At 38.7% G+C, this 26,589-nt stretch overlaps 1 protein-coding gene across 1 annotated transcript; it reads right to left on the bottom strand.

Annotated features, from left to right (window-relative positions):
* Positions 1–1,822: 1,822 nt before the first annotated feature.
* LOC110914297 lies at positions 1,823–2,242 on the bottom strand. Its single transcript, XM_022159099.1, has one exon. The coding sequence runs from the start codon at positions 2,240–2,242 to the stop codon at positions 1,823–1,825; it is 420 nt and encodes a 139-aa protein (XP_022014791.1).
* Between the last annotated feature and the right edge of the window lie 24,347 nt (positions 2,243–26,589).

Here is a 26,589-nt window from a genome sequence, read left to right as displayed (position 1 = left end):
GATGCGGATCGTCATCTAAGAAGGTATACGAGGAGGAGGAGAGCGGCTCGTTAAGTGGAAAAGTGAGTTCATCAAATAGAACGTGACGAGATAGATGAACTTTGCCAGTAATCGGATCAAGGCTCTGATAACCACGATATTCACTAGGATATCCAAGAAAGATACACCGCATGGATCGAGGGTGTAACTTATGTGGTTGAGTGGCCGATTGGTTCAGATAGCAAGGACAACCAAAAACCCGTAGGGGTCATAGGTGGGGTGACGATGGTATAAGGTAAAGGTAGGAGTATAGAATTTGAGCTTTTTAGTGGGTAAAATGTTATGAAGGTAGGTACTTGTATCGAGAGCTTCGACCCAAAAGGTCGGTGGGATGTGAGGGTGAAACAAAAGAGAACAAATAATGTCATCGAGACGACGTATCTTCCGCTTGGATTTTCCATTTTGTGAGGAAGTATGTGGACACGAAAAGCGAAATACAAGACCGTTGTTTTGAGCAAAGGATTTGAAGTTGTGATTATCAAACTCGCCCCCTAGACCACATTGGAATGATTTTATTTTTCGATGAAATTGAGTTTGAATTAGCTTATGAAATTTGATAAATGTGGGGAAGGTGTCAGATTTAAATTTTAGTGGATTGGTCCAAACAAAATGGGTAAAATTGTAGATTAAAACCATATAGTATTTGTAGCCCGAATTACTAGTAATTGGTGAGGTCCATAAGTCGCAATGTATAATGTCAAAAGGTGCAAAAGTAATAGTATTGGAATAAAAAACCGAAAGTCTTTTACTGTTTGCAAGTTGACACAAATGACAAAGTGACATAGTTTGATGTTTATTACAATAAATAAGCGAATTACTAGATAAAAAATCTAAAACTGGCGCTCCGGGGTGTCCAAGGCGATTATGCCATTGAGGTGTAGCTGAGGTGGTGAGAAAAACTTGAGCCAGTGGAGTGAAATGATAGAGGTCCCCCGTGCTATTGTGGCGGGAAAGTGCCTTGCCAGTCTTGAGATCCTTCAAAGTAAAACCAAATGGGTCAAATTCAATAAAAACATGATTGTCACGAGTGAATTTTTGAACGGATAAAAGGTTTTTGACGATTTGAGGTGAGTATTTGATATTGTTTAGGGTGTATGTTTTGTTGGGTAACGCATGTAAGCTATGACCAGATCCTTTTATTGAAAGCCCTTGACCATTTCCAAAAAAAATAGTGTTTAAAGAATTAAATGGTAAAAGGTGTTGAATTTTATATTGTTCATTCGTAATATGATCGGACGCATCTGTATCGAAGTTCCATCATTGGCCTGAATGGTTAAGTTGCATGTTGTGAAAAGCTGCGCCAAGATCGGTTGGATTTAAAACATTGTAGGACGATCCATTGGGCTGATTATATAACATGTTGGCAGATTGGGCTTGCTGCGAGTTTAGGCCTGATGACTATGAACCTTGGTTGGGCCATTGGTTGGGCATATTAGGCCAGCCGAATGGCTGGGTTGGGTAGGGGCAGGGTGGGATAGCCCAAGGTGGAAAAACTGGTGTTGGGGACCCTGAGAACGACCGTAGCCGTTGCCACCACTACGATAACCATTGCCGCCATTGTTGGGCCGGTTTCCTCTCCAGCAGCCACGCCCATGACCGCGACGATTCTACGATTCCGGGTTGCGAGAAGACGATTGCTGAGAAGGTACCGGATTGGACGGAGGTTATGGTGTTGGTTTGTTGGAGGTGAGAAGCACCTGTGTAGTTTCAAGAGCCGCCAACCATTGCGCCTCGCGTTCGATCATGTCTCGAGCAATATCCCAAGTCGGTGATTGTTGATGGATTAGCGCGTGGTCACCGAATATTCAGGAGGTAGGCCGCGACCCAGTTGGAGTACCAAACGAGATTCAGGTATGGGCTGATCAACATCTTTCAGTTGTTCACCGATTTCCTTGAGCTTGGTGCAGTACTCGTCTAGAGAAGAACATGCTGACAATTTGTGATTGGTGAAGGCGTGCTCAAGAGTGGCTACACGAGAGCCTTTATTGTTTAGAAAAACACCTTGTAAACGAACCAATGTGTCCCTAGCCATAGTGTTAGTCTCGAGGACGCGGACGAGAAGATCATCAGACAACGTTCCATATATCCACTGCAACACGATGGAGTCGATCTTGGCCCATGAGGCATACTCTGGATTCGTGTCTGTCGGAGGATCCGTTCCATCGATGTGGTGAAGAACCTCGTAACCTCTTGCATGAAGCATGACAATTTCACCCAAGACGTGTACGTGACCTTGGTGCCGTCAAGAACACGGACCTTGTGTTGGATGTTGGTGACCGTATACACTGGGTGAAGGGTTTTGGCCGTAGCCTGATCATCGGATGAAGGAGGTTTGGAGGTGTCTTTGGAGGTGTCGTCAACGGTATTGTCGTCAACCATGGCTGATCGGCAGAAAAAAGAAAACGAAGATCACACGTTATGACTCTGATACCATAAACGCGTATGGAATTAGGGTTGATCTCTGTGTATTATTGATGAAACAAAGAACCCATTATATAGGGATATACAAGCCTATAATAAGGAAATAATATATCTCCTAAACTAAATACAATCATGATCTAAATATACACATATACAGAATATATCGCTAATATTTCCAACCATTGATCTTTGGAGATGGATGGATGAGATTAAAAGTTATAAAAACAATATTAAATTCTTTTTGTCTTATTATGTTTTTAATATTTTAATGTTAAAATGACAGTTTAGTAAATTTGCTTGTTTTGTCTTATTGTATATAGTGTTTTTTATTACTTTTTTTGTCTTATTAAATTAATTGTGTTTTATTAAAATTAGACTTATTAATTAAAAGACATTTTAAAATCTGATTTTTTTTACAAAAAAAAACAATTTTTGTCAGGATTTTTTTTACAAAAAAATGTTTTTACGAGCCGGTATTCTTACAAGCCGTTTTTTACGCCCCGTTTTTACGCCCCGTTTTTACGCTCGGTTTTACGTGCCGTTTTTTAACGCGCCGTTTTACGCCCCCTGTATTTACGCATTGTTTTAACACCCGGTTTTTACGAGCCGTTTTTTACGCCCCGCATCTACACGCCGTTTTTTACACCCCGTGTTGACGTGCTGTTTTTTTACGCGCCGTCTTTTACGCCCCGTATTTACGTGCCGTTTTTTTACGCACACGTTTTTAATTTTTTTTTACGGTTTTAAACTTTTTTTACGGAAACTTTTTATATGGTTTTAAACTTTTTTTTACAAAAACTTTTTAACAAAGAACAAAAATTTATACGAATTTTTTTTACGGTTTAACCTTTTTTTTACACACATGTTTTTTAAACTTTTTTACGTTTTTTTTATGAAAACTTTTTTTACAGTTTTAAACTTTTTTTTACGAAAACTTTTTTTACAAAAGACAAAAATTTATACGAAAACTTTTTTACGGTTTTAACATTTTTTTTTACAAAAACCTTTTTTTTACACACAAGTTTTTAAACTTTGTTTTTACTTTTTTTATGGTTTATTTTTTTTTACAAAAACCTTTTTACAATTTTTTTTTTTACAAAATAACAAAAAGAGGAGAGAGAAATTAAAGAGAAAGAAATTGAAAAGACTTTAAAAAGAAACTTTAAAGAGGAGATAGAGTTGATTTGATGGTTTTAATTAAATGACTATATTACCCTTTTGATTGTCATTATCTGATTGGTGGATAGTGGTTCTCGTGATTCTCGCAATATTGAGTGGTTTTCATTTTAGCGGCCCTCTACATATTATAACTTTATAACTGTGATGGTCCTTTTCAGTTCTTAGAGATTGTTGAGCATAAAATAACCAAATTACCTTTAATATTAAAAAAACATAAATAAACAACTAAGTTAAACAAAGAAGGTTATATATATATATAGAGAGAGAGAGAGAGCCGCTAGAATGAAAACCACCCCGAGTTGTAAGAACCGCGAGAACTACACCCCACGGGTGGGCGTTCACCATGATTTTTTTTTACAACTAGATGTGTGTATTATAAACACAGCCGTAAAAAAAAATTTAAACGCCGCGGCCGAGGGGGTAGTTTTTTACACCACAAGTTTGGTGAAAAAAAAAGAAAAAAGAAAAAAAATTAAAAACACCAAACTTGTGGTGTAAAAAACTACCCCCTCGGCCGCGGCGTTTAAATTTTTTTTTTACGGCTGTGTTTATAATACACACATCTAGTTGTAAAAAAAAAAATCATGGTGAACGCCCACCCGTGGGGTGTAGTTCTCGCGGTTCTTACAACTCGAGATGATTTTCATTCTAGCAGCCCCCTATATATATATATATATAATATTAATTAGGCGTGTCAACACATACTCCAATCATTTAATCATCCACAACCATTATGTAACGCCCTCAAACCAGGTACCCTATAATCAGATTACGTCGTAGTAGTTCAAAAGACAATACTTTTTTCTCAAAAACACACAGGAAAATTTAATTTAAAAATAATAACAATCGACCTAGTCCTAAAACATTAATTGTTTAAAAGTAACGAATGTCGTCATCCACCAACACGAGTGTTCCATCCGCTAGCCAAGAATATCCCTGACCGCACTAACCACCTGCCAACGAATCTAATATACACGCAAAAGTCAGTTACATTAAGTTAACTTGGGAGACATTTTACAAGATGTTTTGTTGGGGCAGTGGTGCGATACTTGGGGGGCTTCAAAATTTTGATAACTTTCCCTTCTGTAACGGATGTTGACGAGTTTCTTCGGAGAAATCACGAGTTCTGGTCGCAATGGTTCTCTAGAATGTACCTTTGGGAAGGAGTTGCACCTGTTGTTTACGACCGTGTTGCCTGGATTAGAGTTACAGAGTACCGTTGTGTCTCTGGGATAGACACGTCTTTAATCGAATCGGAGAAAGGTGTGGGAGACTGATCAGCAGGTCCTCAGCAGAAATCAAAGATGGCATTTTGTCGGAAGATAGAATGGCCATTCTAGTTAACTCAGGGAAAAGAGTGGAGCTCTCCTTCGACCTAGCTTGGAAAGATTAAGTTTTCAAAGTTTGGGTGCATGAATTTTATGAAGATTGGACTCCAGCCTTCCTGGGTCCGATAAGCTCTCCGTCGGCTGGTTCTCCAGCAAGTAACGATCCAACGGTTGGTACTCCGGTTAGTCCGAAGAGTCAGGAAAAGATATGAGGTGAAAGGGTGGAAGACGACGGGACATGCATGGGGTTCTCCCATGCACGTGATTCAACTACCATGTGTGAAAATTGCCAAGTCCCGAGGTCGACTGTTTTGAAGGGCCCCACACATATTGATTACGAAGATACCCAGCTGGAAGATGGTTTGACTTCCCAAAGCCCCACTGGCCCCCATCCGATGTGGATCAACAGGATATGAACTTTAGAACCAACCGACCCAAATCAAAAAAACATTTCACAGGCCCAGTAGACACGACCCATCCTTTTTAACTCCTGACCTTAAGAGGGTCTGGATCCGAGTATTCCAGAAGAGATGGAGAATCCGATGGGATCTGACCTTTTCAATCTAGAAGAAATATTCCGGCAAGAAGTCAGTAAGTAAGTCGAGGGTAGGAGTAGATAAGAGCAAAGATCCACCGGTAAGTACAGTGACGGAGGAGCCTGTGACGACCGATCCAGCTGAAGAAGATAATCCAAACAACGAGATTTTTGATCGGGAAGTTAGATAAATGATGGAATTTGGGGTTGATTTGGGATTACAGTTGGATAGTTTCGAGAATCAGGTGAAAAAGCTAGTGAAAGGGGACTTGGAGACAAGAAAGAACTCATGAATTTTTTGTCGTTAAATATAAGGGGGGTCTCCGAGCTGGAAAAGGCAGCTTGGGTTAGGAGATTAAAGAAGGAAGTCAAGTTCTCGTTTCTGGACATTCAGGAATCTCATCAAGCCAACCTTTCCGATTCGTTTCTAGGATAGATCGGAGATGCAGTGTGCTTGTTTGGACGCTGTTGGTAGGTCCGGAGGGATTTTCTCCATTTGGGTCCAATGCAACTCAAGGTAGATTCAGTTGTCAAAGGTAACGGGTACCTGTTGACATCAGGGAAACTGATTAATGTGGAGGATAAAGTGCATTTAATGAATGTTTATGACCCTAGAGACTCGCTGAGCCGGAGATTGCTGTGGGAGGAGATTTTAGAGGTCAAGCTTAATTGCACAGGTATTTGGGTGGTCTTGGGAGACTTCAACGAAGTGAGGAACGCCGAAGAAAGGAAGAATTCGAGGTATGATTAAACTGCCTCTGCAGCTTTTAAGATTTTATATTAAGGGCAGGTCTTATGGAATATAATATGCAAGGGGGGAAATGTCACAACCCCCGTCCCCCTAATTGCCTGGGAACGGGTGGCCGCGAACTCGGTATTGGTGGTATCGGTGTTTATCAATTTGGCAGCGGAAATTACATCAGGACCGTAGTTAGGAAATTATTTTATCAGAGTAACCACCATATTTTATATAAATAAACACATTGGGATAAAACCCAAGTTTTCATTACAAACTGATTTATAGGGATAGATCCCATTTTATTTGAAATAGAACGCCTTCTTTATTTAGGTAACTTTTATAGCCACTTTTCCAAGCCTTCAGTGCTGTCCAGCTGGCTTCTAATTGGCTTTCACATTGTGTTACCTGAAACGCGTTTTAAAAACATTTGTCAGTCGGAAATACTGGTGAGTGAATCCCAGTTTAATCAAGAAAAACGTTATCAATTTAAACAGTATTGAGAGCGATTACAATGTTTACATCTACACAATTACTCATTCAGTACTTGCCACTCGACCGTATCTGTGGCTATGGTCATATCACACATTGGCTAACCCGTTGTCCAATTATGAAGGTTATCAAGTAATGTATACAAAACCCCATAATACCGGCAGTAATTGAAGAATTACAAAGACTCAATCACTGCTAAATTGCATTGTAAAACATTTAAGGTTTTGTAAAAACTGTTTACAAAAAGGAGATTACTCACATTGCTGTCTAAGATTATCCTTTAGGGTTTCCAGGGAATTATCTACAAATTACACAAATGCACACATGTTAGTATAATAACCCATCTTAACATTAGTAATACCCTCCCCGAGATGGCAGTCCAACAACTACGTCGGGCAAAACCACGACAACCGTTACGGAACCCTAGATCAATAGGGCAGAATATCTAATACGTCTCCAGGGGTTATGATACTTACATCGGAGCAGAACCTCGCTATTTAGGGGGGTATAATACCCGTATATTATGCCTACACTTCAGAAATTTGCGATTTTAGAAAGAAAATGAACGAGCAGACTGAAGATCCGAGGCCCTCTATATATAGTGCTAATTTCTGGTCCTCTCGCGGCCCGCGTAAAGGTAGACCAAGGCCTACGCGGCCCGCGTCAAAGTTGGTCAACGCTATAGCTGATCTGGGTCATTGACTAGACCTGCCACGATGATGACACGTGTCATCACCGAGCTGCGCCACACCTTTGGTCTCTAGCGTCCGGCGTAAGACCTTTATGAGGTTTACGCGGCCCGCGACAAATCCAAAATCTTGATTTTTAATTATTTTTGATAATATTTAGGGTATTCGGGGTCCTTTTTCGCGTATGGGGTGTTTTTAGGGACATATTGGGATATTTTAAATATTTTTAGGGTGTCGGAAATATTATGAGGGTGTCGGTTTATGTTAGGGTTGTTATATCCTCCCCACCTTGTTTAGAGCTTGTCCTCGAGGTCTACTGGAACAGGTGTGGATATTTCCTTTGCATTTCTGATTCAAGCTCCCATGTGTATTCGGGTCCTCTTTTGGAGTCCCACTTTACTTTGACCAAAACTAATCTCTTGTGCTTGAGATTCTTAATCTTTCTGACTTCAATCTGTATAGGCCTTTCTACAAATTTGAATTGTTCATTTATCTCTATATCCTTAAGAGGTACCATCAGTGATTCGTCGGATAAGCATTTCTTGAGATTTGATACATGAAATACATCATGTATTCCTGCCATTTCCTCTGGCAGTTTTAGCTGATAGGCTACAGGTCCCATTTTTCTAATAATCTCAAAAGGTCCAACATACCTGGGACTTAGCTTCCCTCTATTGATGAATCTTACTACTCCTTTCCAGGGAGAGACTTTTAACAATACTTTGTCTCCTACTTGAAATTCCAATGGTTTACGTCTGTTATCAGCATAGCTCTTCTGTCGATCACGTGCTGCTTTCAGTCATTCCTTGACTTGAATGATCTTGTCAGTTGTTTCTTGCACTATCTCAGGTCCAGATAGTTGCTTTTCCCCCAATTTCTGCCAAACAGACTAGGGTTCTGCACTTTTGTCCATAAAGTGCTTCGAATGGAGCAGCATTAATACTTGAGTGATAACTGTTATTATAGGAAAATTCTATTAATGGTAAGTGATCGTCTCAATTACCTCCGAAATCAATTACACAAGCTCTAAGCATATCTTCCATTATCTGAATTGTCCTTTCGCTTTGTCCGTCCGTTTGAGGGTGATAAGCGGTGCTTAGATTTAGCTTGGTTCCCATTGCTTTTTGGAAACTTGACCAAAAATGAGAGGTAAAACGGCTATCCCTATCAGAAACAATTGATAAAGGAATTCCATGTAATGAAACAATTTCATTTACATATAATTTGGCTAATTGTTCCATACTGAAAGTTTCATTCGTTGGTAGGAAATGAGCTGATTTACTTAGCCTGTCAACAATCACCCAGATTGTATCATTACCTTTTCTTGTTTGGGGTAATTTGGTAACAAAATCCATTGTTATCAATTCCCATTTCCAAACTGGCATTTCTAACTGTTGTAATAATCCTGAGGGTTTCTGATGTTCAGTTTTGACTTGCGAATAGGTTAAACACTTAGAAACGTAAATTGCTATATCCTTTTTCATTCCTATCCATCAGAAATTCTTTCTTAAATCCTGTTACATTTTATCACTTCTAGGATGCATTGTATACTTAGACTTATGGGCTTCTTCTAATATACGGTGACGCAGGTTTCCTAAGTTAGGTATCCATATTCTTTTCTTATGGAATCTCCAAATTCCATCTGTTCCTTGTTCTAATTCCTTAATCATTCCTTTTAATTTTTTAGTATCTTCCTTGATTACTGATTCTTGTGCTTTTCTAATCTGTTCATTTAAATCTACTTGTAGATTTAATTTAAGAGAACATACCTTTTTTGGCTTTTCGTGATACTTTCGACTTAAAGCATCAGCCACTACATTGGCTTTTCCTGCATGATATTGGATATTACAATCATAGTCACTAAGAATCTCCATCCATCGTCTTTATCTCATATTCAGCTCTTTTTGCCCAAAAACATACCTTAAACTCTTATGATCTGTAAAAATGGTAAACTTACTACCATAAAGGTAATGTCTCCAAATTTTAAGGGTAAACATTATGGCTGCTAATTCCAAATCATGGGTTGAATAATTTTCTTCATGATTCTTGAGCTGTCTAGATGCATAAGCTATAACCTTTTGACGTTGCATTAATACACATCCATAACCTAACTTAGAAGCATCACAATAGACTACAAAGTCTTCAGTTCCATCTGGTAACGCTAGTATGGGTGCATGGGTTAGTCTTTTCTTAAGAATTCTAAAGGCTTCTTCCTGTTTTGGTCCCCATTCAAACTTAACAGATTTACAGGTTAACTTAGTTAAAGGAATGGCTATCCTAGAAAAATCTCGAATAAATCTTCTATAATAACCGGCCAATCCTAAGAAACTTCTAACCTAGGTTGGTGACTCACGGGTTTTCCATTTAGTAATCGCCTTGATTTTTATTGGATCCACATGAATTCCTTCATGATCAACTAAGTGTCCAAGAAACTGTACCTGTTCTAATCAAAATTCGCACTTTGAGAACTTAGCATAAAACTTTTCCTTTCTTAATAAACTTAAAAGTGCGTGCAAATGCTTTGCATGATCCTCTTTACTTTTAGAATAAATGAGAATATCATCAATAAAAACAATTATGAATTTATCCAAATATGGCTTACATATTCGGTTCATCATGTCCATAAATGCAGCTGGGGCATTGGTTAAACCAAATGGCATGACAGTAAATTCATAATGACCATACCTTGTTCTGAATGCAGTTTTAGGAATGTCCTCTTCCTGTACCTTTAATTAATGATATCCCGATCTTAAATCGATTTTAGAGAAAAATCGAGCTCTTTGAAGTTGATCGAACAGATCATCGATTCTTGGTAATGGGTACCGATTCTTAATCGTGACCTTGTTCAATTCACGGTAGTCAATACACATACGCATTGATCTGTCCTTCTTTTTGACGAATAAGATCGGTGCTCCCCATGGCGATGAGCTTGGCTGTATAAATCCTTTCTCTAACAATTTGTCTAACTGTTTCTTCAGTTCCTGCATTTCAGTGGGTGCCAAACAATAAGGTGTTTTGGCAATTGGTGCTGTCCCTGGTAGCAGATGGCTTCTGAATTCAACTTCCCTGTCTGGTGGTAATCCTGGCAATTCTTCTGGAAATACATCTGAAAATTGAGACACTACTAGAATGTCTTTTAGCTCTTTTCCTTTAGTGTTAGTGATTATAGAAATCAAATACACTATAGATCCTTTTCTTATACAACTTGCAGCTTTCATCACAGAGATGAATTTTGTGAATCTAGATGGCTTATCTCCTTTAATTGTGATCTTTTCACCCCTTGGTGAATTTACTTGAATTGACTTTTGATCACATAAAATACTGGCTTTATTGGCTATTAACCAATCCATTCCTAATACAATATCAAATCCTACCAAATTCATTGGGTAAAGGTTTGCAATAATTTTTTGATTTAAAATTTCTATTTTTGCTCCTTTCAATATTTCAGAAATCCTAACGGTTTCTCCATTTGCTGTCTCTACTAGACATTCTTGTGGGAGTTTAGTTAATGATTGATTTAGAAGTTTGCAAAATGAAGTATTAATAAAACTTTGGTTTGCACCAGAGTCAAATAACACTTTAGCAAAAACATCATTAACTAAAAACGTACCGGCTATCACGTCCGGAATCATCTTGGCTTCATCTGCAGTTAGAACAAATGCTCTAGCATTTTTGGTGTTCTTGTTGTTTGCAGCTGGAGCTAATTTCGGACAGTTTGGCTTAATATGACCTTGTTCTCCACAGTTGTAGCATATCCTGTTGGCTTTCATACTGCAGTCTTCTTCCTTGTGTCCCGATATTTTGCAGAAATTGCAATATATGGAGCATCTTCCAGAATGCTTTCTTTTGCAATACCTGCAATATGGTGCAGATGTAGAACCTACACTTTTCCCATGGTTAGAATTTCCAGACGGAATTCTTGGTTAAGCCTTTGAGCTAAGTTTCTCCTTTGGTCTTCTTCTCTAGTACGGATTAGTTCGTCTGTCAAGGTATTTGCTAGTTCTACAGCTTCTCCTATGGTTTGAGATCTAGCTGCCTTGACTACATGCCTAATCTCTCCAATTAATCCCCAGATATAACGGGAGATTAATACCGGTTCGGGTGATGCAAGGGTTGGCACTATTCTAGCATATTCAAAGAATGTGGTAGTATAGCCCTTACTATCTACCCCGGTCATCCTAAGGTTCAGAAATTTATTCGCTATCTGTTCCTTTTCATTAGGAGGGCAGAATTTCCTTTCTACCATGTTTTTAAATTCCTCCGATTATATGTTGTACACCCTATCACTTCCTCTCGAATGGAGGATAGTGTTCCACCATTCTAAGGCTGAGTTTTTAAATAGATTTAAGGTAAACATTATCTTATCTTCATCAGCGCACTTGCTTATTTTTAAAACAGCCTCAGTCTTTTCTATCCAGTGTAGAGTTGCAATGGGTCCTTCATTGCCCGAGAATTCTATTGGTTTGCAGGACCAGAATTCTTTGTAAGAACAACCATGAGATATGGTTCTTCTTCTTTTGGGAATGGGCACTTGAAGTACTGGTCCATTGTTCACGCTGTGTTCAGGTTCAGTTGGTCGCTTACTGCTATGCTTACTTTTATTTTCAGCTTCTTTAACAGTTTGGATAATAAATGGCATTGCATCTATTATTCCTTGTGCCACTATGTGTTGGATAACACTATTATCCACTTGGTTTCCATTGTTATTGTTGTTCGGATTCTCATTATTCGGGTTATTGTCATTCTGGATATTATCGTTCTGGTTTTCCTGATTCACTTCGTTGTCCATCTGAATTTTAAACATTTACCACATATTAATATCACAGAAAAATATTTAATTCATACAACACACAGATTGATCAAAAACGTCGAGCATTGCGACTTTTACTCTTTTCTTATAGTATGCATCTATTACACACCAGTACTGAAATTAAAATTACAATACCGACTGAAATCTAAAGTTACACTACTAGTAGTAGGCATCCGTAGTTTTTTTTTCAAACACACATATTATATAATAGGGTTAACTTTGTAGAATAGTAACCAAGTTTTAAGAGTGTTCTAATTAGGTCACTCATAATTTTTTTTTGTTCCAATTAGGTGATTCAAGTTTCATTTGATGTTTCAATCCTAGATATTTTACCTAAATAGAAAGTCATCCATCCTACATGGCATTTATTTAGGTTTTTTATTTAAAAAATTTGTTGACATGGCACATAAATGCCAAATGGATTAGAAAAAAATGCGAAATAGGTTTAATTTTTTTTTAAAAAAATTGTAGAAAAGTTAAAAAAAATGCAAAAAAATTAAAAAATGTGATTTTTTTTTCAAAATTTCTAAAAAGTTATAAATGAAGATAAACAACCAACGATAAAATATCAACGATTTGTAATATTTGATCATTTTGGGTTTTGATTTTGTTTTGATTTATTATATTTCTTTTTTTATTCCATGTCATCATGTTTTTTTTAAGTTAAATAAATGCCATGTAGGACTATGACCTGCTATTCAGGTAAAATCTCTAGCATTAGAACACCAAATTAAAGTAGAATGATCTAATTGGAACACTAAATTTTATCAGTGCCTACTTAGAACACTCCTAAAACTTCATTACTATTATGTGGCATATTCCCTATATAATATTATATTATATTATTATTATTATAACCTTCTCCACCATCACTCCTACGTATATGGATTCATCTAGAAATCCATATTGCGCTCGTCGTACTTCCAGACGAGTCGCTCTCCCACTTGTCGCATTCTCTCACTGCTTTCTAAAATTTCCTCACCAAATGTCCTAAGCTCTTGCACGTTTTCTGCACTCATTGGGGGTGCAGGTTCTAGGACTGGGTTCGGAATCTGGGGTGCGGGTTCCTGGTATGGGGGTATAGGGGCCTGGTATGGGTAAGGATTCTCTAAAATCTCCCTAATGTATGCATCGTTATCGTAATAGGGATCTGAAGGGTCCAAACCTGGGCAGGCTCCTAGATTGGGCATTGGCAAATCTTCGTGTATCTACTTGATTTTCAGGGTTTTCTATTTCCATTGGTTGATCAGGGATTGGTAGTTGTGGTTGGGGTGCTAACAGTTGTTCCAGGTTAGGGTCAGCTGCAGTGGTTGCTAAGATATGGAAATTAACTAGGCTTCTATTAAGCATATCTTGGGCATGAGCATCGGTTTCTCTTTTGGTTGCTGCTAACACTCTCTGGTCTTGCAACTTTTTCATACGCTTTCTACGCTCGTGTGCTCCCCTACTGAACCATCCCCTCTTTTTCTGAGGAAATGGCTCTTCAGATTGAGCCTTAAATACGAATATTCCTTCTTCTGTATCAGCAGAGTACCCCGAGAGGGCAGGCTGAGAAGAGGCACCTTCGCTTCTAGGCGAACCAGACAATTAACGGTACGCGTCAGATGGTCCTTGGTCGCTCATACTGTATACTAACAAAGAGTCAGATAACACATAACAAAAAAATACAATTATGCACGTAGTTCCATAATTTATTTCCTAACAGATTGAATTTTGGTGTCAGCAGAACACTTTTGTGGCTGAATCAGTGGCTTAGCTCTGATACCACCTCCTGTCACAACCCCCGTCCCCCTAATTGCCTGGGAACGGGTGGCCACGAACTCAGTATTGGTGGTATCGGTGTTTATCAATTTGGCAGCGAAAATTACATCAGGACCGTAGTTAGGAAATTATTTTATCAGAGTAACCACCATATTTTATATAAATAAACACATTGGGATAAAACTCAAGTTTTCATTACAAACTGATTTATAGGTATAGATCCCATTTTATTTGAAATAAAACGCCTTCTTTAGTTAGGTAACTTTTATAGCCACTTTTCCAAGCCTTCAGTGCTATCCAGCTGGCTTCTAATTGGCTTTCACATTGTGTTACCTAAAACACATTTTAAAAACATTTGTCAGTGGGAAATACTAGTGAGTGAATCCCAGTTTATTCAAGAAAAACGTTATCAATTTAAACAGTTTTGAGATCGATTACAATGTTTACATCTACACAATTACTCATTCAGTACTTGCCACTCGACCGTATCTGTGGCTATGGTCATATCACACATTGGGTAACCCGTTGTCCAATTGTGAAGGTTATCAAGTAATGTATACAAAACCCCATAATACCGGCAATAATTGAAGAATTGCAAAGACTCAATCACTGCTAAATTGCATTGTAAAATATTTAAGGTTTTGTAAAAACTATTTACAAAAAGGAGATTACTCACATTGCTGTCTTAGATTATCCTTTAGGGTTTCCTGGGAATTATCTATAAATTACACAAATGCACACGTGTTAGTATAATAACCCATTTTAACATTAGTAATACCCTCCCCGAGACGACATTCCAACGACTACGTCCGGCAGAACCATGACAGTCGTTACGGAACCCTAGATCAAAAGGGCAGAATATTTAATGCGTCTCCAGGGGTTATGATACTTACATCGGAGCAGAACCTCGCTATTTATGGGGGTGTAATACCCGTATATTATGCCTACACTTCAGAAATTTGAGATTTTTGTTGGTGCATATGTCTGTCGACTTCGTCTTTTATCGAGTCTTGTATCTAGATAGGATAAACCAGAGCTCGGTAGTCAAAGAAATAGGATTTTAGTGTTGTTTGACCAGTTCACACGAACTGGCAGAGCCAGTTCATGCAAAGTGGCCACTTCGCACGAAGTGGCAATGTCAGGTTCATGGGGACTGGCCTCTCTTATAAATAGTGAGCTCATGTCCTTCATTTGTAACTTTGGATTCCGGTAGCGACGCTCTGCCGAAGTGTCTCCAGACCGTGTAAAGCTTTCAAATCAATACAAGAGACATTATAAGTGATTCTAAGTGCATATCAAGCTGATTCAACATCAATACGTCTGTTTCCGCCTCTCGTACTAATCAAAAACTCTTCTGAACGACTCGTTTAGGTCGAATCTCGATCCAACAATTTTAGAAAGAAAATGAACGAGCAGACTGAAGATCCGAGGCCCTCTATATATAGTGCCGATTTCTGGTCCTCTCGCGGCCCGCGTAAAGGTAGACTAAGGCCTACGCGGCCCGCGTCAAAGTTGGTCAACGCTATAGCTGATCCGGGCCATCGACTAGACTTGCCACGATGATGACACGTGTCATCACCGGGCTGCGCCACACCTTTGGTGTCTAGCGGCTCGCGTAAGACCTTTAAGAGGTTTACGCGGCCCGCGACAAACCCAAAATCTTGATTTTTAAATATTTTTGATAATATTTAGGGTATTCGGGGTCCGTTTTCGCGTATGGGGTGTTTTTAGGGATATATTGGGATATTTCAAATATTTTTTGGGTGTCGGAAATATTATGAGGGTGTCGGTTTATGTTAGGGTTGTTATAGAAAATCATTTATATGACTGATAATGGTGCTAAGATGAGCAAGCTTGATCATATTCTAGTTTGTGACTCCTTCATGTCTCGGTGGCCTATGGCTAACCTGAGGGTGCTTCGTGGTGGTCTGTCCGACCATCGGGCGGTATTCCTGGGGTGCAATTACACTTTGGTCCTATTCTGTTCAAATTGTTTAATAGATGGATTGGCACTGATATGGTGTATCGGTCTGTCGCTCAACATGTGGCCGGGGTGGACGGTAGTGTAGCAGGTGATATGGCTCTCCTTATGGTTTTGCATTTGATCAAAAAAGATATAAAAGAGTGGAGGGAGTCAGTTCAGATCGAGGAGGAGAAGGAGTTCGAGTCCATCGTTAACAGTATTGCTGACCTGGAAACGAAAGTGGAAACGTCTGACCTCTCGGCTGGGTAATTGGAAGAACGGGCCTATCTCCAGGCAAAGTTAAAGGATATTGAACATGCTAAGTGCTTGGATCTTCAACAAAAAGCCCATTTTATGTGGATCAAATTTAGGGATTAAAACTCTGCTTTTTTACATCGTGCCATTAAAATCAAGATGGTGAAGAATAGAATTCAGGAGCTGGTTTTCAATAGGATTCGGGTTTGGGAACCAGAGTCTTTGAAGGTAGAAGTTAGAAAGTGGTTCAGAAGCCTCTTTACTGAACCGATGCGAAGGCGGCCTCAGTTCACTAATTTTGATTTACCTACCCTTTCTCAATCCGAGTCTGACTCTCTAGTTGCATTATTCACTTTGGAAGAAATAAAGAAGCGATTAAGGATTGTGATGGAAGCAAAGCGCCAGGGCCTGATGGTTTCTCCTTGAGTTTTTTAAATGGTACTAGAATGACCTTAATCCTTTAGTGGAAAAAATGATGATGGACTTCCATTCCACTGGGCAATTCAGCATAGGGTGTAATGCTACTTTCACCACTCTTATTGCAAAGTCTGCTGATCCTCAGTCTCTTTCACAGTTCAGACCTATAACTCTAGTCGGGTCAGTATATAAAATAATAGCCAAAGTGTTGGCCAACCGTCTTAAACCGGTCATTGACTCCCTTGTATCCCCTTGCCAAATAGCTTACGTGGGTAAGAGGAACATTCTTGACAATTCTCTAATCGTTAGCGAATTGGTGTCGTGGCTAAGAAGAAAAAAATCTTAGTTATTAATTTTCAAAGTTGACTTCCATAAAGCTTACGAATCCCTTAATTGGAAGTTTCTTTTTAAGACTTTGGAATACATGGGTTTCCCGGAGTTGTGGATTAAGTGGGTGAAAGACTGACTCGAATCTGGTAAGGGATCGGTTCTGATAAACGGATCTCCGACGGGTGAGTTTGCTTTCAAAAGAGGGCTTCGACAAGGGGATCCTTTATCTCCGTTTCTTTTCGTCCTAGCATTGGAGGTCTTATCGATGTTTGTTGTAACAACTCTCACTAAAATTAATATTTAGTATAATAATTATCCAATAAGGAAACCCTAATTAAGACACCCAAGCATGTCAAGCAGGTAGGTAGGCATGTCAAGCAGGTAGGTAGGCATGTCAAGCAAGTAGGTAGGCATGTCAAGCAGGTAGGTAGGCATGTCAATTGAAATCCCACATCGATCAGAAGAAATTGTTGAGGTGCTTGCTTGCTTGCTATAAATAGGAACTTAGGATTTCATTCTTCGTTGCTCATTTCTTTCTTCTTTTCTCTATACGTTGGTGTTCTAACCAATAATCACCAAAGCGATGTTCTGTCTGATCGATTCAGGAACCATCTAACGAATGCCGAAGTGCTGTGCTTTGTGAATTTCGTTAAACGGAATCTAAAGTACTATACTTTGTGAGTTCATTAAATGGATACCAAAGTATTGTCTGAATAAGACTATACTTTGTGAAATTCGTTAAGGTTCGAATCTCGTGACTACCGTTAAGGTTTGATTTGGGTTTTACACAAATACGTATTCCATTCTGTTAAACTATATGTTTAACTACCGAAAATACTCCCCACTACACACACGCGAATCACTAATTAGTATAGCAGGGTGCTGCTACGATACAGGGTATTAACTCGATCGCTATTACGATTCATTTTCCGACCGATCAATATATCCAATGGGTGTTTAAGTGCCACCCACATTAGGGTTATACTTTGTCGTTCGTCGTTAAATCGATGGATGTTTAAGTATTGCACTTTGTCGTTCGTTGTGAGAATTTGATCTCGTGAGTTATCGTAATTGTTGTATTAAGTTACCTACCTAGTTCGTGTGCACTAGGTTACAAGGCTAAATCAATAGGCTAAGCTCTGCCTGTATAAATCTGCAATATATCAAGGCTTATCTATAGACTAAACTTTGGCCGTATGAATCTGCATGTTTATAATGTGAGTCATTCTTCTTTTTATCAAATGTTTTACAATACTCCAAATTATTTTCAGAATTATAAATTACAGCGATTAAGTTTATGTAATCACCAAATTACAGCCAGTATGTGGGGTATTGTGCACATTACTACTGTTTTTATCACGTTAGGTGGGCGAACCTAAAATTAAGTGATATATGTCATTCATTGGGGCAGCCAATGGTGATATGACCACAGTCACAGATCCGATCGAGTGACAAATACTGTGGGTAGTTGGTAGATATCAGAAACATATGTAAAAACTCTTAATACTGTAAATTATAACAAACGAGTCGTTTTAGTAAACTGAATGATTCACTCAGTATTTCCCGCTGACAAAACCTTTTTAAAACGCGTTTCAGGTAATTACAGTAGATTGGAGTAAGGATTGGATCCGGCACTAAAAGACTTCAAGAAGTGGCTTATTTTATTAATTAAATCAAATTAAGAAATATTGTTTTTATTGAAAGCTACCTTTGTAACAATGGAATTTATTCCATTTATTTAAATAAAATCCGGTGTTTCTAAACTCTGATATTTTTCCTAACTCACGGTCCTGATAAAATTTCCGCTGCAATATTTTTCAAAATAACTCACCGGTACCACTGGACTGCTCGCGGCTCCCGATTCCGTCCAGGATGGGGTCGGGGGACGTGACATTTGTGAAAAGAGCTGAGGAAAAAGGGTTATTTAAAGGGATCAATCTTCCGAATGATGGCCCTCGTATCTCTCACTTATGTTACGCTGATGATGTGCTATTTATAGGAGAATGGTCCAAAGAGAATGTGAAAGCCTTAAGCCGCCTGTTGCGTTGTCTCAGTTTGGTTACGAGTCTCAACATTAACGCCAAAAAATGCTACCTTATTGGAGTTGGAGTGAACGAATCGAAAGTGACAAGAATGACGAGTATTCTAAATTATAAGGAAGGAGCCCTGCCTTTCGACTACCTTGTCATTCCCATTGGGGCTAATATGAAAATAGCAAGTAAGTGGAAACCGGTCGTCGACAGATTCTCTAAGAAATTGGCTTCTTGGAAGGCGAAATCGTTATCCTTTTCTAGGAGAGTAACCCTTGCCAAATCGGTTTTGGGCAGCCTCCCTTCTTACTATCTATCGATCTTCAAGGCCCCTGCGTCGGTATTGAAGAAATTGGAAAACATTGGGAGAGATTTCGTATGGGGAAAGAACGGTGAGACTCACAAAATGAGATGGGTGAGATGGGACAAACTCACGAGAGCTAAAGATAGAGGGGGCTTGGGTATTGGCAGGATTTGGGAGTTCAATCTAGCGATGCTCATAAAATGGTGGTGGCGGATGAAGGAGGATCCCAGTCATCTATGGGCTAAGGTCGTTTCATCCATTAATAAAACGAGGATGGAGAGCAAAATTGTTCCCGTCAAAAAAGCTATCCCAGGCATTTGGAAGGATATCAGATCAATGGATGATGTGCTTGCTAAGGAAGGAATCGGGATCAAAGACAAACTAAAAGTAACGATGAGTAACGGGTTAAACACCCGATTTTGGAAGGATGTGTGGATTGGGCAGTCAGCCCTTAAAGAAAGATTTCCTGACATCTTCTAGTTAGCAAAAAAAACAAAAACGGGTTCGTTTCGGATTGTATTGTGGACTGGGCCAGAAACATCCAGTGGGCTTGGGAGTGGTTGAGGGCTCCTGCGTCTTCAATCGAGTGGGTTCAAATCGGTTCCCTCATGGCCATGTTGCACCAGGTGCCTATTTCTGAAACAATAGACCATTGGGTGTTCGAAAACAGCGAAGGGGATCCGTTCTCTGTTAAGGATTTGAGAAAGCAATTAGTGGAAAGAACCGTGATGCAAGGATCTGACCAGCCGTTCTTCTGGAACAATTGAGCAACTCTGAAGGTTAATTTCTTGGCTTGGCGAACGTTAATGGGTAAAGTGGCATCGAAGATTGGTCTAGCCGAGAGGGTTGTTAACATTCAGAATCACTTGTGCGACTGATGTGGGTATGGGCGGGAGGACGCTAACCACCTCTTCTCTTTGTGCATGTTTGCTAGAAGTATCTGGTGGAACATGTTTGTCTGGATGAGAATTCCATATCCGTCGACGACGACATCTCTTTCAGAGATTTTCGACACTATCGCCTCGAGCCCGGGTTCTAGAAAATAGAGAAAAATTGTTCATCTTGTCGCTCTTGCTACCACATGGAGAATTTGGTAGCCCGTAATAAGAAGACTTTTGACAATTTTTTTGTCCCAGTCAAGAGAACCGTGGAGATGAACAAGGAAGACACGTATGTTTAGATGTGCCATAGGAGGAAGACGCCATCTTTAGCTTGGAACAAATGGACCGAATTTGATATTATCGAGTTGTTGTAATTGTTTTTCTTCCTTGTCCTTGTTGTTTCTCCTGTGTTGTTGTTTGTTTGGTTGTTTCGCTCGAGCTTCTTGTTGGGTTCTATATATATATAGAAGTTTCCCCGTTCAAAAAAAGTTAGTTTTAATAGTTTAGTTTAAAGCATTTAAGTTGCATCAAAACACATTAATTTTGACCCAAATTCCATAATTTTTAAAAACTTCAACACCGTCCTGAAACACATGCAAAAGCCAATTACACTAAGTTAGTTTTAATAGTTTAGTTTAAAGCATTTAAGTTGCATCAAAACACATTAATTTCAACCCAAATTCCATAATTTTTGAAAACTTCAACACTGTCCTGAAACACATCTAAAACTCCAACTAATGTGTACCGACACAATGGCCTATTGCCCAGACCGACCCAGAATTATGATTGTACAATACCAAACACCAATCCACGTCCACCCTACGAGATAGAACACCCATGACATCGACACACAATCCCCCTCATTGGGTCAGATAACTCATTTATCATTAAGGACGACTGCTCTCCTATACATGACACAAGCCACACAAATCACATTCTAAAACAAATGACACACCAACTACATGTTAACATGATGCCGCAAATATATGACACTCACTGGTTTAACTAACGCGATCGCATAAAAGTACATAAGGTGGGAACCTAACAGATAATTTGGTCGAATCTCGAGGAGGTGACACATCTCATACCACCATAAAGCGACCATCTTTAGGACACGTCGTGAATATCAATTACCAACGGCCCATCTCAATCTTTGGTTTGCCATGTAAATGTTACGGTCACCCACATAATTACTACAAAAGGGTTTTGTCACCCACATATTTTATTATTGCCACTAGGGCATCAATATTTCCACGAAAACATGACCATCGTGTAAATACCTAAACATGCATACAAGTCGTCCCAAGGGTGCTACATCATTCACAAAACACCAAGATACATACACACAACACTAACTCCTAACAACCATTAACCTTTACCTCACCACCAATTCATGTCCATACATATAAGGACACTGTCACACGCTCAAATTCCCCATGCGGAGTTCTACCGCGAGGCATGTCACAAACCAGGATCACAGTCATTAGTCATATTGAACGACCACTATATGAGTTTAAAATTTTCCTATTTGCTCATTCATGAGAAAATACTATTTATACAATTGAGTTGCGGAAGCATTAACAATTACAAAACCTGTTGGTGCAGTCATCTGTCGTCTTCGTCTTACATCGAGTCTCGGTTTACTACACTTGAAGCTGAAAGTTTGAAGCTGAAAGTTTGAAACAACTTAAAGTTTGAAACAGCTGAAAGTTTGAAACAGCTGAAAGTTTGAAATGGGTTCCGTTTGAAAGTGACATGTTAGTTTCAAACGGAAGGGTCTTGTAGTATAAATAGGTTTCAAACTTTCACCATTTGTAACTTTCCGGCTAGAGCAACGAAGTGCTGCCGAAGTGTTGTCAGGTTGTAAAACGCTATTAAATCAATCATACAACAGTTTAAAGAGTAAATCTAGCTGAATTGAGCTCTACACGTCTGTTTCCGCCGTTCGTTTAGAGATAAACTCTTCTGATCAACTCGTTCGGGTCTGAAATCGATCCTACAAGTGGTATCATAGCTCAGGAAGAAGAGTTCTATACAATTCAGCTGCGATTTCTGTTTCTACACCTTTCTTTTTCGAAAATCACAAGTTTTCACGGTTAAAATCGGCTGAAACTTTCACGATGTGTGCGTAATGATGTTTTAACAAACCCTTGAAAGTTTCAGCTTAAAACTCGAAGTAAAAGTGGTGAAAATTGACTAAAAACAGGTGTCCGTTTGAACGAGCCCAGTGCTTGACCGTTTGAAACTGCCACCTTATCGTTTGAAACAGGATCCTATCGTTTGAAGGTTTGATATCGTTTGAGTTGTCGTTTGAAATATGCATTCCGTTTGAGTTGACCGTTTGAATGATCCATTCCGTTTGATATCATGCATATCATTTGAAGTTATCGTTTGAAATTGTACCTTTCGTTTGAAAACCGAGTGTATCCGTTTGAAACACCCATCTCGTTTAAGGAAACGACACATCGTTTGAACCGACACACCACTTGAAATGACACATGAAAATCAGTTGCATGTGATTAGTTTGTATTACACTGAAGTTGTCGGCCATCAATTTGGAGGTCAAATAGAATTTGTCTATCACTTTAAAGTTGTGGTCCAATCAATTTTGAGTATTGGTGTTGTAGGCCACATTCATATTTGAAGGTCCAGTAGATTTTAAGCAAATTTGATAGTTCATGTGACTTCAAACTATCAGTCCAATCATTTTATAAGTTAGTGAGTTTTAGTTGGTGATTGTATGATTGTCGGCTCATGATTGTGTGAAGGTCAAATGAAAGTGTGAGGTGCCTTAGTTGTCAGCCCACTAAGTGTCAAGGTCCAACCAGAATATAAAAAAGTGTCAAGGTCCAATCATATGTTAGATTACTTGTGAAGTTGTCGGCTTTTATAAATTTTATTTGTTCAAGAAAGGTTTCAAAAGAAGCGGCCCTATCAAAGTTTTTTAAAGGGATAATCATATCGGCCACTTGATGTATTAACGAGATTTCAACCAGTTCACATATTCATCGGTTCAATATTATAAGCATATAGACTAAGCGGCTCAATCAAAGTGATTTGATACTTGTTAGTGTCGGCACAATCCATGTGCTAAAATTTGCAACATCAGACATTGAAATTTGCATGTGTTGTTGTGAGGCCCGTTGATTTTTCTGGTATACAATCATATTGTGTTGTGAGTTCTGGGTCAGTTTGCACCAAATTCAAGTCATATCAGTTTCATTCGCACAAGGTCGCTTGAAATTGATTCAGTTCATTTGTGAAATTAATCAGTCATTTGAATTCAAGCTCGGTCAAGGTTGTGAGGTTTAGCTAGATCATTGAAAAGTTCGTTTTTATTTGATCCGGGTCATAACAGTCCGCACAGTGTGTCAATCTTCAATCCGTACAGAAAATTCATCAGTTCGAGTACCAGTTCGTTTTTATTAATTGACAAGTCTTTAAACTGATCGTGTTTTTGTTTGTTTGTTTGTCAGGTATTCTTACAAGGTGATAAAGTTGTGAAAATCCGGAAAAATGGACGAGGAATTCTACAACGCATTCGCTACTCCAGTTACACCAATGAGTATTGCACAGAACACGATGTTGGAAAACGAAACAGGGACGATGCAAAAGCCTCCCAAACTAATGAACATCGAAGAATTTAAAGGTTGGGAAGGTCGTTTTGAGAATTGGGTTCAAGCTAATTACCTAGATGCTTGGGAATGTGTCGAGACAAAATATGTTCGACCAATGAATGATGATGAAGAACCTGTTCCGATAAAAGATCTAAGTGCTGATGCTAGAAAGAAATACAAAGATGAAAAAATGATGCTGAGTCTTCTTCAACAAGCAGTGAAAGAGGATATTATGGTGCTTTTGCAACACAATGAAACTTCATATTCGATTTGGAAATCTTTAAGGTCAAAGTTTCGGGGTAGCGAAGAAATGGTCAAAAGCAAGAAATCGCTTCTAAAGAAAGAATTTGATCTGTTTCGCGGGTTAAAGAATGAAAGTACAAGAGAGATTATAGAAAGATATTGCAATTTGCTTGCTAACATGAAAAGATTGAGTATTGAAAAAACAAACGAAGAGTTGATTGAAAAGCTTGCTGATGCTTTGCCATATGAAACTTGGGGCACATATCTTATGATGTTAAGAAACAAGAAGGGTTTTAGCAATTTGACACTCAGCAAGTTCATTGAAAAGATCGAAGCCCAAGAAATGGAACAACGAAAAGTTATTTGAATGAAAGATTTTGATGGTGAACAGGATATCGGATTATACTTTTAAAGCAGGGGTGAATGAGAAATCATCAAATCTATCTCCGAAAGTTGAAACTGCCTACAGTGTCAAAAATTCATCTGAAAGTTCATCTAAAGGATCAAGCAGCAAAACAAGTTTTACATCATTTCCATCTTTTGATCCAAACATTTCAGCAACAAAAAATGGGAAGAAACTTCAGTGCAATATTGTATTAAATCTTGAAAATGATCAAGATTATTCTGAGGAAGTTGCTAAAAACCAAATGTCTTTATTAGGAATGGTTTTGGAATCTTATAGTTGTTTTGTTGCAGGTCGTATCGGGAATCCAATGCTAACAAAGGAAGACTACGACCAGATAGATGTTGAAGAGATGGAGCTAATGGACATAAAGTGGTGTTTGGCTAGCGTGTTACAGAGAGCTGAGAAATTCAAGCAGATCACGGGGAGAGATGATCTTCGTGAGGCTAATATTTCTACTTTAGGTTTTGACAAATCTAAAGTCACTTGTTTTCGGTGCAGGGAAAAAGGACACTTCAAGAGGGAGTGCACTAATCGCCAAGCAAGTGGAGCTCAGAATCCTTTCAACAATAACAATGATTACTACAGAAAAGCCATCTACCATCAGGTTGCTCAATCACCATCACAACAACATCAACATCAAGCTCAAACTACACATGGAAGAGATGTGATTGAAAATACTGGAAAAAGGCATGTGTGGTCAATCAAGATGAAAAGAAGTCATTCAGCTTGGATAAATATATTCCAGATAATGTAAAAGCTTGTTTGATTGATCAAGAAGATGAAAAGCTACCAGAGGGTTTTAGCTGGTAGAATTTCTCTTGGGATAATTAAATTCCTGATCAAGCTACAGCTCACACAGCTTTCATGGCAAAGGTTGAAGATGATAGTGATGATGATACTGAGTATTGGGCAAGAAAATTCAAAGCTGATATGAAGTTGCTTGCTGAAAGTGATAGTGAAAATGAAAAAGCCAAGAAGAAAAAGAAAAAGATCAAGACACCAGTGAGCAGTGATGATGAAGATGTTCCAGTGATAAGAAGACAAAAGGTGAAAGAAGTTCCTAAATTCAAGGTTGAGGAAGAAGTTGATGCGAAAAAGATTCCAGTGAAGTGTGAGAACTGTGAAGCTATAAAGAAGCAGAACAGCACACTGATTTACAACTTAAACAGTTTGAAGGAATCTTACGATGTGCTGAACAAAGCAATGAACCAATACAACCAAACGAGTGAAGAACAAGCAACAGCAATGAAGACACTTCAAGGAGCATTCATGATCAAACAGAAAGTTGTGAATAATTACATCGAGAAGTGTGCTGCTTTGGAACAAAAGCTTGAGCTGCAAAGAATTGAAACTGAAAGAGTTAACCGTTTGTTAAAAAGTTACTCATGTACTTCTTATGTCATTGACAGGATTTATCCGACGGTTGAAAGTATGAAGGCATGGGAAGATGATGAGGTAACTGAAGAAAAGGAAGCTGGAAAAATTGCTGATGAAAAGACTTTGGAAAAGAAGAAGAATGACACGAAGAAAACAAATGAGAAGAAAGATTCTGGTAAGAAACAAGGTGTCAGTTATAACAAGTGTCCACCCCCGCTGGAAAATGGATATTTGCCAAGATACCCAAACAATGAAAGAGTCAAAAAGGCAACAAATTTACAGTGGGAGTCGGAGTCGTCAGTCAATCTACCAGATAGTATTGATGTTGTGTTTACATCGTCTGACACTGATCAACAGTCTCAATTGATGAAGAAAGTCGTGGATCATGTGTTAGAAAACGATGAGATAGAGGAGTCAAAGTCGGAGTCCGCGTCAGAGTCAAAGTCTGAGTCAAGCATTCCGGGTCAAACAGAAAAACAGGGAAAAATAGTCTATGACAAAGAATTCCTGTTATCAAAATCTAATTTGGATGATGGGTTGTTTAAAGTTGCCTACACTTTGAATGATTCTGACAAATTATATTCTGATGAGGAATTTCCAATAAGAGGTGTCAAAACTGAATTGATAAACAAGGTTTTCAAACTCACAGAAATTAATATTTCTGAAATAAAAGACTTATGTCTTAATGCAAAACCTAAAAAATACACCTCAAGAGTACAACAGAGATTAAACAAGAAAAAGAATTACAGTTCTGGTTCAGATTTCCAAAAGAAATC

Source organism: Helianthus annuus, chromosome 15 (genome assembly GCF_002127325.2).
Source record: "Helianthus annuus cultivar XRQ/B chromosome 15, HanXRQr2.0-SUNRISE, whole genome shotgun sequence".
Classification (NCBI taxonomy): Eukaryota; Viridiplantae; Streptophyta; class Magnoliopsida; order Asterales; family Asteraceae; genus Helianthus; species Helianthus annuus.
Note: the sequence above shows the minus strand (reverse complement) of the source record. Positions and strands in the feature narration are given on the sequence as shown.